Source organism: Crocodylus siamensis, chromosome 5 (assembly GCF_052110815.1).
Source record: "Crocodylus siamensis isolate JL-2025a chromosome 5, ASM5211081v1, whole genome shotgun sequence".
NCBI lineage: Eukaryota > Metazoa > Chordata > Crocodylia > Crocodylidae > Crocodylus > Crocodylus siamensis.
This window is the reverse complement of record NC_143399.1, coordinates 126,216,411-126,234,485: the sequence shown is the minus strand read 5'-3', so window position 1 is coordinate 126,234,485 and position 18,075 is coordinate 126,216,411. Positions and strand designations below refer to the sequence as shown.

Sequence of the window (18,075 nt, the reverse complement as noted above, 5' to 3'; positions counted from 1 at the left end):
CATCTTTCTTGATCATGGGTGACCAGAATTGTACACTGTATCCCAGAGGAGCCCTTCCAGTGTCTTGTGCAATGGCATTAATACTTCTTTATCTCTGCAGGAAATACTTGCCTAGGACAGAACTTGCTTTTGTATGGCTGTATTATGTAAATGGTTCATAGTCATTGTATGATTAATGAACACATGCAGATGTTTCTTTTCTCTATTTTCCAACTGATGGTCTCCTAGTTTATCAGATAAATTCTTAATTAGTCTTTTAATGCACAACCACATTGTATTATTAAATATTCAGTTTCTAAATGCAGTTTGATGAAATCCAATAGGGAGTATTTTAACCAAAGGCTAATAGAGAACAGGGTTTATACACTGGGGTTGAGACTCAGCCCTGGGGAATTAACCAGTATCAGATTGTATGCAACCTTCAGGTCCAGATGAAGTGAGCTGTAAACAGTGCATAAGCCTTGCACAGCTTGATTCTCTGTGCAGGGATGAATTTCACCTGGCTTGTTGTGTTAAGTTCTGAAAGTTGTATAATTGTGCGAATTCTGAAAACAGATTTTTACACAAAGAAAGTGTTATGATTATTTGCATGATTATTCTTGTGCTCTCATTCAGAATGGATTGTATTGGGATGTAGTTTTAAATGGAAGATTTCTCCTTGCCTACTGTATCTTACAGTTTTTTACTTACTTCCTATAGGATTGTGAAAGACCAGGACGGTCCTGCTTAATTGTGCGCTGTAATTTAAGCTCACTAGCTAAAGCAGAATCCCGCAATATAGATATTTACATGCTGCTGAATACTGAGATATTAAAGAAGGTAAGGGCTTCCTCCTCACATCCTGGTACATATTCTACATACTGCCTTAAATATGCCAATAAATGTGAGTATGCGAGCAGGATTGGATTTTTCCCTAGTTGTTCACAACATATCTTGAACTGGTCTACTGGTGTTTACTGCTGGCTACAATGTGCTCAGACAAAAGTTTACTGATGAAAAAATGGTTTTCTATTGAAAGCCAGAAGTCATAATATGAATGATATTTTAAAAAAAATATTATTATAATATTTATATTATTTTTCAGATTTTTGGTTTTGAAATCTAAGAATTGTTATTGAATCCCCCCCAAAAAATAATGAAAATGGCCTTTGTAAACAGAAAAAAAAGGTTTTGCTTTTCTTGTAGAAAATACAATGAGCTATTAGCAGGGCATTTAGAAAAGTGTGTTTTCCCCTAAATTTCCCGAGGGAAAAATATCAGCATTGGCTATTCAGTTCTCGTCTTTATCTCTCTGAGAGATGGCTTTACTAGGCATACATTCCTATACTCAAAATCCTTATTCAATCACTACAGAAGCACATGAGGAGCCACTCAGTCTGAGCTGGGATAAATGAGAGAAAAAGAATGTTAAAGTTCTCCACTCTCATTTCAGAAGAATGGCTTATATATGTCTGTCTCTGTGTGTATGCAAATTGGACAAAAGAGTGGGGAATGAGCAGGATTCAAGGAAGCTCCCAGAACCACCCACAGACACCACCGGTAGTGTTGGCAGCAGCCAGCAGCATCAGCAACCACCCGCAGACGCTACTAGTGGTGAGGGGAGGGGAGCGGGGGTGAGCAGCAACTGCCCACAGGTGCCTCTGGCAGCATCAGCAGTGCTTTTCTCAGGGGGTGCACCGCCAATCTCAATGGGTGCATGTGCACCCAAGCGCACCCCATACATATCACCAATGCTGAGGTCCCTTCCAATCCCAGCACTCTGGAGGAGGGACAGCAGCCTGCTCTCATCCCGTGTGCAGATCTGGGTGTCTGTTCCCCCCCAGGAAGAGTCCAGCACAGCTCTGCAGCCCTCCTTTTAAAGTGCTGGGAGGCTGGGGCTGGGTGAGGGATGGGGCTGGGCGCAGCTATATAGACTTCTCCCATGGCTTCCCCCACCAGGGCAGAAGCAGGCATAGCTGAAAGAGCTGCAGGAGAAGCCCACATGACTGCCCTGCCCGGCCCCATCCCCAACCTGGCTCCAGCCTCCTGGCACTTCAAAAACAAAAAAAACAAAAAAGCCCTACACTCACCAGCTGTAGCAGTGGCAATCAGGGCCTCTGAGGACTCATGGCAGAGTCCCGCCATGCAGTGTGGGGCAATGGAAGGCAGTGGGGATCACTCCCCCTGCCTAGCACCCATGTGGCAGCTGCCTCATGGCACAGATGCAGTGTGGCTTGGCAGGGCGCTGTGCACTGTCTGAGAGCTGGGGCTGAGCAGTGCTGGGCTCCGGCTGACAGGTGGAACCTCCGTAGCTCCCAGCCATGCCGCACCCATGCAATGCGACAGTTGCCGTGCTGTTGCCAAGTGGGGGGGTATGATCCCCACTGCCCCCTGCTGCTCGAGGGGGCTCTGCCATGAGCTCTCAGAGGCCTGAACACTGCTGCTATAGCCAGCGAGTGCAGGGCTTTTTTGTGCCAGGTGCATGGGGCCGGCTGAGTGATGGGGTCAGGCAGGGGAGCCATGGGGGCTTTGGGGAGAGGCAGGCAGCCATGGGGGCCTTGGGGAGAGGCAGGCAGAGCCGGGGGAGCTGCAGGAGGACCTGCAACCTCATGGCTGTGCCTGCCTCACCCCAGCTGATCCGAGGCTCCGAATCAGCGCCGAAACAGCATCAAAACTCCAAAATGGATTCAGCCAAATTGAAATGGAACAGTGATCTGAACCCTGGAAACAAATCACTATCCTTCCGAAGTGGCTGAATCTGAAACGGAAACAAAACATAGCCCTTTCACACAGCGCTATCCACAACCTATTATTTAAGGCCTTCATCTTTTTTTTTTTTTCCCTTACCTGTGTCATTGCAGTAAAATAACTGGAGGGGAAGAGGGGTGACCAGGACAGCAGTCCTGGGCAGCACCTTGGAGAGCATGGAGCTAGCCTGTTATGCCTTTGGTTATTTTTTATAAAACTGACCCCATCATTTTCATGGCCAGCCATTGTCCAGCCATTCTCTAGTTGATTTTGGGTACTGTGGTACACTTGAAAACTCTTGAGAATGGTATGTTACTTCCTGTAACACTGTAATTAGAGTGTAAAAAATCCAGAAGGAGGGACTAAAGGATGTTACTCCTATGGGATGTTAAGAATCTGCAATTGCTCGTTACATTTAGTAGGACATGAGGGTGCTCAGCCTTTCCTAGCAAACGCTCATCACCATGCACTGTCCAATCTGAATGGAGCATATATTATAAACAATTATTTAAAAGGACACATTTATGAGCAATGTTAATCCTGGGCTTGCTGATTTTTCCCAAGTATCTTAAAAATATAAATAAATTAAATTTAGAGATTGGTGTAGTTGAAAATAACTAAGAAAACTCACCCTACCTGCAGAGAGCTTATTAGAAAGTATGAACAGACAGTGATCCTTGCATTTATCCTTATCTGCATGTGACTGAGATAGAGAAAGAGGTCTGAGAAGTATTTTTAATCTTTTATTTCAACTGTGTGTCATAGAAAGAAGAAATACCATAACCATGATAAGAATGTGCGTGACGTGTGGGAAGAAGCAAATGATAGCAGCCTAAGTACAGTGCTCTCTTATGCTGATGAATGAAACAAATTTGTATACTTAGAAAGATTTATTTTATTTCCCCTTATTTTCTTGATAAGCTTATTTTGAGTGGGAGGAAGTCCAGCAGTATAGCCACAGCGAGATTCTGTAAGGTTGTGATCTTATAAGATAAATGGGGAGAATGATAAAATAAATCTTTTAAATCTGTCTGTAAAGTAAGAAACGGACAGATCTTTGCCTACAGACTCTGCAAACGTTGATTAAATCAGTTTGGCTCTTTTCAGCTGAAGGACCTTGCATGTTGTTACTTATCCATATTTGGAAATTGAGAATTTACACTAGGCCTATTTCAGATGTTTCAGTTATGCCCATATAAGAGACCTTCACATAAGCAAGTTAAGTCAGAGGATGCATGCACTAACTGTGCATTTATGGAATTTAGCCCTGTGCCCAGACCCTGTAGCAAGCCTGTGTCTACTTTTCCCCTAAGTATCATGTATGCAGAATTTTAACTGCACCTGTAAATGGGTACACCTGTGACCTTAATTACCAGCTTATTCATGCAATGCAAGTGTCAGTTTTGTTCACTGCATTTCATAGTGATGTGCTAGGGTACCCTTTATCGCTTGTGCTAGGGAGAGTGTGGGATCACAACTTTCCAGAGAAGGGATGTGGGCAGGGTCTGCAGTGGGAATGCTATGTTGGGATGCATGCATCTCTTCTCCGAAAGGAACATGAGAACCACACTATCTTGTTCCATGGGGGAAAGGTGTTACACATACTAAATGCTAAGATCTGAATTCTAGCCCTAAATAATAAGAATCCTACAAATCTACAGTGTAAAAGTGCAAAAAGAGCAGCTGGTTAGAAAATATGTTTAAATCTATTGTATAAAATACAGGGTAAAGTATATGTTACTATGGGAAATATAAATCTAACATTTCAACCTTTTGCCGTGTGCTCTGGCTAGTTTTATTTTAAGTAATTAAACAATTTTTATCATATACCATACTTGAGTCCATCCCAGCTTCCATACATCTTTCTAAGCATTTGGGAACCAAGCAGTGGTTTGAAGCAGTTAAGATTTAACTTGTTTGTGTGGATTGGCAGTACTCTCTGTATTTTTGTGCTTGCACTGTAAGTTTGAGGGACTTTTAAAACAGACCAAACCAAGGGTGCTGTTTTTTTTAGAGAGCCCACAACATATTTCATTTTGTGAAATGGGTTTAATTTAAATCTGAGATAATGGACTCTGTATAGCAGGTCACTAGTCCAAAGACGCATTCTGCTTCAGGTAATAATTACCAATGTAATCCTTGCCTCCAGCTTGGAAAGGGCTGTTTTGACTGCCTCTATTTTTTTTAAATCCTCAGGACAGCGCATCAGTCATCCAGTTTGTGACCAGGGCGAAGGTGAGGGTCGACACAACACTCAGGGTGGTGGAAGTGCCAAATGGGAATTCTGAAGATGCAACAGTAAGTAAATGAGTTTTGAAGAGAGAGGTCTCCAGATCCCACTGGTTTGGAATGCCTTCAAGGAGCAAGGCGGCTGGAATTTGTGGTCAGGCTGGGGGTTTGGCCAACTCCAAGTGAGTCTGACTTCCTTTGAGAAAAGAGTGCTGCTGCCTAATGCTTCTGTGGTTTTGCTCACCATGATAATATCATTCACTGTGATGGCATGCTTATGTGTAGCAGTATATTTTGTGTTGCCCTTAGCCAGAGGTGTAATGGCTTTCAGAATACCTTTGCCAATAATAGGTTCTGCCTCCTATTCTGAGGTTGATGTTTGCTTTAATCTAATTCAGATTCTCCCTGAAACTCCATTTTTCCAAACCAAAATCTTTTTGAGTATGACATTATTATTAATAGCTTATAAATGGCTACGCAGTCCCACAGTTTTAGCTAGGCTTTTGACCAGGTGTTTACAAGTGTGCCCCTATTCAGAAGAATTATGCAAATACTATCCTAGTTTATCAATAGCTGTTAGTCTTTTTTTCAACAGAAAGCTAAATCAATATTGGTTGAGCAGCTTATCTGAAAAATCAGTCTTTGGCATAGCTATAGCCACACTTCCCCACACCTCTGCCGGTGTACCTTGTAAGTGACTTGCAGCACTTTCTAGTACCCTACCTAGGGTGGATCTCTCTTTGCTGCTGGCTCTTGGTCTTCTGTGATTACATTTCATTAATAAGTGAAGCAACAGCTGGGAGCTGGTAAATCCTAGCCCCTGGGAACTCAATGTAAATGGGGCCAGACTTTCACTGCTGTACATTACCATTTGCAGATTATTTTGGTGATCTTTCAGTGTGATGGACATTTCTTAAATGTAAGGGATTATTATTATTTGATGCTTTTATCCAGGAATGGGAGGTCTGCTATATTTCACTGTTATCATGTGCTTGGAAAAAAATACTGTCCCTTTCCTGTCCCTGGAAGGCCTTTCATCCAGCCTTGACTTGCAGTGATTACAAAGTTCATCATATAGGCTACAAAAGGTTTCTAGTTTCTGGGAAGCTTCTACTGAAAGGGTACATACTTGGCATATTTTAACAGTGTAACTCCATTTGATAATTTCACCCTTTCCTAATGTGAATGCTTTTTTCAATCTTCTTTGTGTTGTTTTCATATGTCTGTTGGCGTTTCTATTCTGGCACATTCAAGGAAAAAATTAAGACGTGGTTTGGCTCAATGTATTCAGTTTTTTTCCCCCTTTCTCCCTCTTCTGGTGGAATGCTGTAACAAACAATACTTGTTACAAGCCACAGTTATTCAACTGTAACTAGAAACGGGAGAAATACAATTTCTTTGTCTACTCTTCCATTCTTTTGAAAATCCCCTTCTGTTGTCCTGCTGTTCACCACTGAATGCTGTATCATATCCATTTGGCCAATGAGTTCCTCTGAGCAGTTGTTGAATCAGCTGATAAATTTGTTCTCTTTGCATGCCAAGCAAAATTGTCTGGGTCCACTCCACCACGGTAATTTCAGTCAGTGTCTTAGTGTGGGAACTCAAGGTAGACTTATTAATTAAGATTGGCTTAAATAGTCCTGCAGACTTGCTATCTTTGATTTCATTGGAAACTTGTAGTTTAACACCAGTTACATACCTTAAGTAATTTTAAAAGGGGACAGTGTAAAACAGAAGTGGGGAAAATCCCAAATTAGTGTATTAATGCACCAGGACAAGTCTATTTACATGACTTTGAAAGGGGAAAGCCAAACCTTATATAAAGGCCTATAAATTGTCAAGAATGTCTCTTTTGGAAAATATTATTTGAACTTCCTTTATTCAGAAAGGATGCATGAATTTAGAGCACACCACAGACGACTATCAGCAGCTCCCCTGAATTTTTTGGCTGATGTATTGTTTTTCCAACGTCAATAGCTCACTTGCCTTGTTCATGTAATTAGTCTCATCTATCAGGACTGCGGTGTTAATATTTACATCATTGCACACTGGATGGAACTGATGTTTAACTAATAGTTTCTCAGTGGTGAAATGCTTTATTTTTGAGTCCATGGGGTTGCAGGTAGACTTGTCTCTCATTTCCTCCCCCCCCAAATATTTCACAAGCCAATATTTTAATCTTAGAAGACAGTAATGATTGACTTGTCAGATCCAGGGATAGTGCCATAAAATTGCAGTTGATGTACAGGAGGTGGAATACAGCTCTGAAGGGAAGATGTGATAATGAAAACCCAGCAGGGAGGCAAGGAAAGCCTGACTTTTTTTCCATTCAGATGAATCTAATAATTCTGGGTTCTTCTCTTGAGAAGCTGAGAGTTTATTTAGTTTGGGCTTATGAAGGAAAACACAAGCTCAAATGCCTCCTGGTTCTGCAACACAATTAAGTTAAGTCAAAGGATGAGGACAGGATGGGTTTCAAGACTGACAAGTGCAGGGTCCTGCACCTAGGAAGAAAGAATCAACCAGCAGCATACCTACAGGCTGGGGAACTTCCCTCTCATTAGCAGAGAGGCAGAAAAGGATCTTCGACTGTTATAGACTCTAAGATGAACATGGGCCACCAATGTGGGGATGTAGTGAAGAAGGCTAACCGCACCTTGTCATGCATCCACAGATGCATCATGAGCAGGTCCAAGGAGGTGATCCTCCCCCTCTATGCGACATTGGTCAGGGCGCAGCTGGAGTACTGCATCCAGTTCTGGGTGCCACACTTCAGGAGGGATGTGGACAACATGGAGAGTGTCCACAGGAGGGCCATTCTCATGATCAGGGGGAACAGGGCAGGCCCTACGAGAAGAGGCTATGGGGCCTGAACCTGTTCAGCCTCCACAAAAGAAGGCTGAGAGGGGATCTGGTGGCCATCTGTAAACAGGCCAAGGGAGACCAGCAGGCAATGGGAGAGTCCCTGTTCCCCCGAGCACTACTGGGAGTAACGAGGAATAACGGCCATAAGTTGATGGAGAGTAGATTCAGGCTAGATATCAGGAGGCACTACTTCACAGTCCGGATGGCTAGGATCTGGAACCAACTTCCAAGGGAAGTGGTCCTCGCTCCTATGCTGGGGGTCTTCAAAGGAGGCTAGATAGACATCTTGCCGGGGTTGTTTGACCCCAGTACTCTTTCCTGCCATGGCAGGGGGTCGGACTTGCTGATCTGCTTCCGACCCTACCAACTATGAAACTATGAGACTACCCCAAAAGCTAGAAGGTAGTTTTAGAGTGGTTTCCTCTTTTCTTAGGGTCTTACCAGTATTTTCCCATAGCCATCAGCCTTGGGCCTTTATCTGTCTTGGGGGTACTTCTACATTTTCTTCCATTTCAAACCAGAACCAGAGTTACCATCCTCTGGGGACTACTCCTGACTACTTCACATACATCTACCTAAAGTTGGACCTGCAAGGGTTTTCCTCTAGGAGCATGCACATGTTTTAAGTTATTCAGGAATGGCTTCTTCAAAACAAAGCATGATTTATTTAGCTGAAAGCTATACAATGCTTAGAGAAAGAATTTAAATAGCAAAGAGATATCTATTCATATTCTCTTACTTATGTTTCCCGTATCTACCTATAGCTCAGGAAGGTCTGGCTTATTCCCCATATCTGACTTGGAATAGGCAAGTTCTTCCAACTCATCAACTCCCTGTCCTTTTGGAGAGTCTTTTTAAGATTTGTAGGGCTCCTCTGATCTTTAGCTTAGCTGTGGGAAGAGTGAAACATCTTATCCTGGATGGAGCCAGCAAAGTAGCTTCTTCCTTAAGCTGATGGCCAACTCAGCTTATTTATCGTAACTCCTTTGAAGCTGGGTACCTGCTGTCTTATTATTTTCATTGTTTTACTTTTCTTGGTGGTTTTGTAAGAAACACTTTACAGCTGCCTTTCTGTATGTTGCAGACAGCAATACGCAATTAAGCAAGGAGACACACACACACACACACACGTCATAAAAGATAATGGATATATTTTCCCTCGTTGTCACAGTTTGTCTTGAGACAGAAATTGGCATAGAGGTGAAAAGGTACTGGGATACTTCACTGCAAGCAATGTTTAACATGCAGACTTTCTATAGGTATAATAGTTTCTAACACACAAAACCTCTTTTTTCAATAATGTATTTCCTGGGATCCCCAGGAAATGATATCCAAAGACAAGATCTTGTCAGTCCTACAAGATCTTGTGTCTTGTACACAAGACTATCTTGTGTAACTTTCTTGGAATAAACTTCTGTTACATGGCTGTCTGAAATTTCAGGGGGCTAGATTTAATGACTTCCATTGGTCTGGTTCCAGACTGTGTTTGAATTCTCTTTCTCACAGAAATTGCCTACTAAAGAAAAGTCTGTCCTGGAATTGCTGTTGAAACTGTTCATTTTGGAGGGAAAAAATGGCCACCTCTTTAGTACCAGTTACAGAACAGTTTGTGCATTCTAAGAAAATTGGCTATAAGAAAATATTTTGAAAATGACAGCCACTGATTAACAGTAGTTCAGCGTTTCATTGAGAACAGATGGCTGTTGGAAAGATAGAATTGTCAATCACTGTGAAAACTGTTTGCATGGCAGGGAAAAAAGGATCTGTACAAATCGCTCTCAAAATGTGAAGTCTTATCAGCTTAATACAGACTTATTTGGGTGGATACCATTAATGGTGATAGAATACAAATTTGGCTTCCTTTCACATATACATTACATTTCTATGCAGAATGACTGTATGGTATGTATGTTTGTAGGGTATCACATCATCATTGCTCTCCTATGAACTGTGCTGTTAGCAGCAGTAACAGCAGAGATCACAGCACTGGAAGAAGGGAAGAGTGGGTGACCACCTTATGGATATTTCATATGTGGGAGTCATGGAGTCATAGAGAAGTAGGACTGGAAGGGACTTCCAGATGTCATCTATTCCAACCCTCTGCCTGAGGCAGGATCATCCCTATAAAAACCATTGTATACAATCCATAATCTAAACTCTGCATAAGACTACTATCAACATATCATTTTTACTGCTTTACAGTTTTGAATTCAATCTCTCTATTGTTAGTCACTTACAATTTCCCAGATTTTCCGTTATGGCTAAAATTTTGCTGTCAACAGTCCCTGCTCAGATTAAAATTTGAGAACTTTGAGCAAAGGTCACCCCATTTTTGAATGGGGTAGAGAGGGGAATGAGGGATAATATTTTTCCTTTCTTATTAAGAAAAAGAACAAACCAAACAACCTTGTGGTTTTTTTAGGGGATAAAATGTATATCTGGTAGTAAATACCCTTTGTTGAATAGAATTTTTTTTTACAGTGAAAAATAGGTTTTGACTGAAGTGTAAGACTTTGAAATTGTGTATAACCAATACATTTGCTCACCTTTTTTTCTATTATGGTGCAAAGCTGAGGAAAGATGTATTTAGGACTCTGTTTTGTTAAGCAGGCCACTGATTTCAATCTCCCCAAGAAAGGCCATCTCATGGATGGCCTTCTGCTGCTCCACCAGCCTTTCTAGCATGAGGTATGTGGAGTTCCACTGAGTCTCCACATCCTGCATAATTTTGTGCTGCAGGATGCTCAGCTCTGCCTGTTAGTCCCACAGCATTTTGCACCATTTGATGCTGCAGTGGCAGTAGCCTGCCACCTTCCTGCGCTTTGAATTGAGCTGGCCGGTTGTGACAGCACCATCACCAGCTCAAAGTTCTCAAAACAAAGTTGGCATCACGGACCACCTTGCCCATGTTGGCCCTCTTGTCAGTGACCATGAACCCATGGGTGAGCTCACCCTGCCCAACAAGCCACCCATGCACCATATGGTTTATGGTCCCCATGATCTCCGTTGCCATATGGGATTCATCCTTCACCTTGGCTTGAAGGAGAGCCCACCGACAGCCTGACTGATGACACTAATGCCGTGTAAGGGAGAGGGAGGCATATTCTCCACCCTGGCTGCTCCAGATGTTGGAGGTAAAGTGCAGGGCCACCTGTGGACCTGCCTTGCATAGCTCCTCCCTCAAGTACTGCCTGCATCCCTCATGCAGGAAGGGCACAAGTCCTGCTCAAGATGGTGCATGCAGGCACTTGGTAGGATGGGGCATGAGCACCATGAGCTGCCTGAACCCTGGCCATCCAGAGCAAGTACCTCCCCGATGCTCAGTGATCTCACTTGCCTTTGCAGCATGCCCCCCCCATGTGCCCACCTTTCCCCCACTTTCCAGGGTGGCTTGCCTCTGCTTCAGGGGGACAGGGGCTTTGGAGCAAGAGGGGGACTTCTTTTTGTGCATGCTCCCACTGGTGCCAGGCTGAGGAAGAGCAAGGGCAAGGGAGCAGTGCCTGCAGAGATGCATCAGCATCCCTGTGGTGCTGTAGTGTTTCTCCTCCTTGCTCCAGCTGGTCTTACATCAGCAGTGCAGGCAGAAAGGATACCTGGGATCATCTGACACCTCAAAATGATCCCACACCACACTACCCACTCACTTCTGGGGTGTGGGTATGGATCCTGCCTAATCCCCCTCCTCAGCAGGCAGAGGCACAACAGGAGGAGTGGACTCAGCTGAGTCACTTGCCTCCAGAACCTCTACCTCGGCCTCCTCTGAACTGTCTTCCAGGGAAGGAGACCTGGCTCTAGGGGAACTTGGAGAGGAGTGGAGCACAAACTCAGATTCCTCCTCAGTCCCCAGAATTTCTTTTGCTAGGCTGCTCAGGTCCCTTATTTCCAGATCCAGCTCTTCCTCTGGCACTGGAAGGCTCAGGCTGGGAACTGAGGTGGGGGTGGAGGAGACTATCATGCTGGTGCTCCTTGTCAGGCTGGTGGTGCTGGGAGTTATTATTTTGGCTGGTGTTATTGGAGGGGGTCCAGATGCAGGCACTGGTCCCACCTCCTTGCTGCCTCCAGCACCAGAAGTCTCATGCCTGCTAGGGAAGAGGCTGCGTCTAAGTTTGGGGGAAGGGAGGGGAGGGGACTTACAGCTCTCCCTCTGCCCCCTCTCCCTCCCTGGCCAAAAGACCTGACACTTGCCTTTCCGTCACACTTCTTATTTCATGTGCTGGAAAAAATGTGCATCTGTGTGAGTATGTATGTAATAAATGTATGTGTATTGAGTGTTTTCCAGGCAAAGCACTGCTTTCTCTTTGTTTGGGGGGGCAAAATAAGAAGAACAAATAACAGGATTTTTGGGGAAGGGTAGGCAAGGGTAAATAGAAAAGGATCGATGGCAATGGTTACAACTTGGTAGAAAGGCGCTACCAAGCTACAAGCCAAGCTTACCAATGCTGCTCTCTGTTGCTGCTCCAGACACTCACAGATGCAGCTGCAAAATGGCAGACAGCAGTTCACAAACAGCCTTTTTATGGTGCTTCTCTGTCCCTCCCCCAGAGCACTGGGATTGGAAGGGACCTCAGGGACAGATCATTGTCACTGGCCAGCTACAAATGTCAGTATCAGAGCAGTCCTCCCCACACCTCCCCCTTAGATTCTTTTTCCCTGCAAGTCTGCCTCTGAAACATCCGAAACATTTAGGAAACATCCAAATTGTTTTGGAAAATGTCTGAAGCATTTTGGATGGCCCAGTTTGTTTTACAGCTGTCTCAGAGCCTTGCATTTTGTTTCAGATTTGGTGTTTTGATTGTCAAAACATCCGAATCTGAAACTAAATGAAATGCCTGATGAAATTTGCACAGCCCTAGCAGTAGCACTGAAGCCCCTGCAGCACCATACTATCACAGGACTTGGCTACTACTATCAAAAGAAACCACAGTGCCAGGCTTGTTTCTGCAGTGTTGCTGGGGCTCTAGCACTGCTGCTGCCACCATGGAAAGTTTCTCACCCCAGCCTGGGTTGGAGAAAAGTTGTGCTGGGACAGATGATGTGGCTCTGTGGGCTATGTTTGACATCCCTGATTTAGGATATGTGTATGGTTACCATATACATAAGGAGAGGTACACTGTGAATGAGGTCAGGAATCCTCACTATCCTCATAGTGAGTCCTTTCTTCACTCACAATGCACCTATTAACCTATGTAAAGATTGAATCAAGAGGGAGAAAGTCCTGATTGGAGCCCATGCCTCATTCATTCTGAATTTCTTGTAAAGTAGACAGTGAACATTGCTAGGAACATTGTCCCATCTTCATTGAAAATGATTATGATGTCAGCATATACAGTTTTTCATGCAAAGTGTCTACAATTTTGGAAGCCTTGAAGATTTGATGAATAAGATAAAAAAATGCAAAACAGTCCTGGAGGTCATGGGATTTTGAATGCACAGAAGGATAAAGTTTTTCATGCAAGCCTCTATGCATTGTTGAAGACAGGTAAAGAAGCGAGATGTGAAGGATTTGGAGTGGGAGCAGATATTTGTTGGGTGATATTTAGTAATACTCAAATCCCATTTTAAAAGAAGTCTTAAATCACTTGTGAAAAATAGGCAGAACATAGGAAGTGAAGGCTGCGTTCCATGTTTATTTGCCATTAAAAAAACCCAAATATGATCAGCAAGCCAAAATTCTGTGAAGTTCATAAGATAAGTACAATAGAAAGCCATACTGCTTCCAATAATAAAATAATCTTTTTCTAATTGCTTTGTAGGTGGTCTTTGAGGCCTTGCATAATCTGGAGCCTCGTGGATATGTAGTTGGATGGATAATTGCCATCAGTTTGCTGGTGGGAATTCTCATCTTCCTGTTGTTGGCTGTGCTGTTATGGAAGGTAAGATAATAGATGCAAAGCAAATACCAAAATTAGTCCTGACCTTGGAATAAAATGTAAATTTGTCTTTCTGCATCTCATGACCTGTACATTTAGCATCTGTTGCTTTAGTAGCTAAATACTTATCTAAATACCATTATAGAAACCATTATAAATCAAAAGAGTTTTCATATCCTTTTCCTTACTAAGGTAGAGGGAAACTTCTGCTGTAGAGATGAAATAATAAGCTGGCATTTGCATTGAAGAATGTTAAATACTGAACAATGTAGGACTTTTTCACAACAAAAGAGAATCAGTTTTAAAAGTATTGTATCATGTTTAAGTTTTTTAGATATTTCTTCCTGACTTTCCAAAAGAACTGTACTCTGGTTGCAGTGAAAGGTATAAAGCGATCCTCTGAGAGTTGGGATATGTAGGCTTGTCTGGATAAGAGAGACAGGAATCCCCTAAACCAGTCTGTGGCTACTCTTGTTGAGGAGAAGAGGGGAGGAAGGGAAGCCAAAGCTTGAATTCTTTAGAACCACTCTTTGAAGACATTTTTAGAGATGTTCCCAAACAAGCTAAGTAACTTGTAGTCCTAATGCTAAAGTCAGTGGTCACTATGTCACCCTTTACCCCACATAAAATAACTGTTGTAACTCAGGCACTATAATTTGATAAAGGGGGCAGATAGTAGTAGCACCCTGATAGCAGCCACTCAGTGTGGTCAGCCTGGGAAGGGAGGAGCTTGGAACTTTTATGCTGATTTCCTCTTAAAAATTCAGAAATTTACAAGGTCATTGTAAAGGCTTCCACATGTGTTGAGGGAAGCAAGTCACACAAAGGAACAAGTCCAGTGTTATTTTACATTTAGTTGTGGAGCTCCAGCAATATGATTCATTCTGTTTAAAAAAGTGTGTTGTACAGTGTGCTGCCCTTGTGCCAGGATTCTGAGGTTAGACTTTTAGTGGTTTTAAAGGACACACCGTAGGTTGGTAGACCACAAAATAAGTGTTTGTTAGAAAGATCACATGTAGATTAGTTTTTGTTTGGTTTCTTTTATTTTGAAAAATGGTGTTTTTCTATAATGTGAAGTATCTCGGATTGTTTGATTTTGGCATATCTAAAATATTTTTGCCCTCCTTGGCAGAGACTGTGACAAATCTCAAGTACTGAGATGACAAAATAATTTCCAAAATGGTGAGGTATCTTATATGAAAGGCCTGGGGCTTGACTCTGGTGATACATAATTTTGAAATAAGTATGTATTGCTGTGATATATTGATACCCATAAGATTGATATTTATAGCTGGGTTTCTGAAGTTGAGCCCCTGTACTACAGGATATATTTGAAGATATTCTAGTTAATAGGTATAGCAAAATTTATCACGTTTCTTCAGCAGACCACAATACAGTTCCATACCTTAGAATAAACAGCAATTAGCAAAGTACTAGACTTTTGCTTAAGACTGAGAATCAAGCCCTTTGAGCTTGTAAGAGCACTGGAGTTATTGGCCAGTCAGGTATATACACAGAAGCTGCTATTTTGAATAAATAATCTCTGAGAGGCAACAAGTAATAAAAACACTACCTAGTTTTTATCATCATAAACAATTCCTTGCAGCTGAGGGTGATTTTCTTCCATGATTGTTATTTTCACCCATAGATATCAAAGGGCTCAAAGGAAGGAAAATCATTGTCTCCATTTTACAGGGAAATTGAAACATAGCAAGGAGAAGTCATTTCCCCCAAATTCGATTACCAGACCAATATCAGAATTGGGAATAGAACCCAGATCTCCAAAGTTAAAATCCAATGCTATGTCTACTAGGTCACATGGATTAGGCAACTATGGCCTCTACTACTCTACAGTCCAATGGCTGGGAAATTAGCTCTGAGGTTGGACCCAGAGAGTGCTAGTTGATGGAACTGAATCCACATGACATTCAGTGACTAGTGGTGTCCCCCAAGGCTCTGTTCTCATACTTATACTCTTTAAAGTGTTCATAAACGATCTGGACACTGGTGTCAGAAGCAGACTGGCTAAGTTCACTGACAACACCAAACTTTGGGGCAGAGTTTCCACGCTTGAGAATAGGCGATCCAGGCTAACTTTGATAGGCTTGCAAGGTGGGCAGATGAAAACCTGATGGCATTCCATACAGAAATGCAAGGTGCTCCACCTCAAGGGGAAAAAAAATGACACCTCGCTTATAGGCTCGGTAATGCTACAGTTATTAGTACCATGACCGAGAGAGACTTGAGGGCCATGACTGACCACAAGATGAACTTGAGCCACCAGTGCAATACTGCAACTGGCAAAGTGAACAAAACCCTAGCTTGCATCTACCAATGCAAATTAAGCAAGACCCAGGATGTCTTCCTCCTGATGTACTTGGCCTTGTTGAGGCTGCAGCTGGAGTACTGCGTCCAATTCTGGGCTCCACAATTTAGGAAGGACTTGGAGAAGCTTGAAAGAGGCCAGAGGAGAGCCACACACATGATCCGAGGGCAAGGGAACAGGCCTTATGAAGAGAGACTGTGAGCTATGGGACTCTTCAGCCTGGAGAAGTGCAGGCTTGGGGTGACTTGGTGGCACCCTATAAGTACATCAGGGTTGTGCATCAGGATCTGGGGGAACGTTTGTTCACCAGAGCACTCCAGGGGATGATAAGGTCCAGTGGTCACAAACTCCTGCAAGACCGTTTTAGGCTGGACATAAGGAAAAACTTCCTTACTGTCTGAGCCCCCAAGGCCTGGAACAGACTCTCCTCAGAGCTGGTGCAAGCGCCTGCTCTGGACACTTTTAAGAAACATGTGGATGCTTATCTTGCTGGGATCCTTGACCGCAGCTGACTTTCTGCCCTTGGGCAGGGGGCTGGACCTGATGATCTTACGAGGTCCCTTCCAGCCCTAATGTCTATGAAATCTGTGAAATTATTAAAGTGACACAGTTGCCTTTGGTTTTGTTACAGAGGAATATAATTAAAAGTAAGGCCTTGCTAGTCTCAGCCTATAGTTTGCTTTTAATAGTTCTTTGAAACCATAAATTTAAATATATATATTTTTAATAACCGTGGCAAGTAGAGAGTGAAACGTTTCTGGCAATATTAAAAGTGGTGTGTGATAAGACTGACATGGGAAAGTTACAGTTCTTAATTGCCTGACTATAAAGATGTATTAGCCAAAATTGGCTGAGCACATCCTACAATAATTCACAGATTTTATGTATTAAAAAGTCAAGATTTATCTAAAATAAAACAAAGAGCTGGAAAGCTAGAACTGTAACATGAACCTCTGTAACAATATGATTGGGCCTTACCAGAAACCAAAGTTTGGGGTCTTCCAAAGTCAGCATCAGTATGTGGTGACATTTGATGATTGCTTGCTTTGCTAGAATAAACGTGGTTTCATCCTTATTCAATTACCATGGATTACCAGGTACTTAGACACATTATTCTGGTGTTCGATTTACACCTTGTGTGCTGTTCGCTTCTTGTTTAAGTGGGTATAAATCTATGGAACTGAGGTCATTTTATTCAAGATGTGACCAAATTCTTCTTCACTGACTCATGAACAGGGATCCTGGCTTTCCTTGATATAAAATTGCAAATTCTCTGATTAAAAAAAAAATTGCAAATTCTCTCATAAAAAACCAAAAATCATTATTAAAATTAAAGGCTCCCCACAGTCCCCCTGACCCTGATGGTGCCTCTCACTCCCCCCCGCACCAACAGCCTTCCTGGTGCCCATCACACCCCACCCACAGCCCCTGTTCCCCCAGCTGTACAAGAGAAGGCCCTAGCTGCCAAGGCTACAGACCTGGGTCCACAGCCCTCTGCACCCACTCCCCCTGCTACCTGCTGGGGGGGGGGAGTGCTGACTCCCTGCCACTGCATGCACTCCTGAAGGGGGTAGGGGGACCTGCACCCCCCCAGATCTGTGTCCCGGACAGGCATGGGCTGTGGGCTTGGACTCCAACCCTGCTGCCCTCCCTTGGAACCTCCACAGCCTGGTTGGTGCAACCTGTCACAGCAGGGAAGAGCAGAGCCACATGGAGAAGCTGCTCGCCATTGCGAGGTCTGCGCTGCCCTGGCAACACACCCCTTGTGTGTGCCATTGCTTTGAGGGGTGCAGCCCCGCACTACTGCTCTCACTGAAGCTCCACATGCAGGCAGTGCGTCACCAGGGCAGCACAGAGCTCACAGCTTATCCATGCAGCTCCACTGCTCCCTGCTGAACTGGGTCGTGCCCACTGGGGTGTGGATGGCCCAGGGGAAGGAAGCAGGGCAGAGCTCACAGCAGCAAGCAGCTTCTCTGCATGGCTCTGCTCTTCCCTTCCTCCCTGCTTCCCTCCCCACATGGAGTGCGCCACATGGAGCTCCCACCCAGCCAGTGGTGC

The 18,075-nt window shown here is 43.5% G+C and overlaps 1 protein-coding gene across 1 annotated transcript in view; it reads left to right on the top strand.

Moving 5' to 3' along the window:
- The window catches only part of ITGA9 (integrin subunit alpha 9), a 354,975-nt gene that overhangs the window by 309,609 nt on the left and 27,291 nt on the right, over positions 1 to 18,075 (top strand). The window contains exons 25-27 of the mRNA XM_090050256.1: positions 700 to 819; positions 4,924 to 5,025; positions 13,575 to 13,694. Of these exons, the coding sequence (XP_089906382.1) occupies positions 700 to 819; positions 4,924 to 5,025; positions 13,575 to 13,694 (342 nt within the window). The remainder of the gene's footprint in view (positions 1 to 699; positions 820 to 4,923; positions 5,026 to 13,574; positions 13,695 to 18,075) is intronic.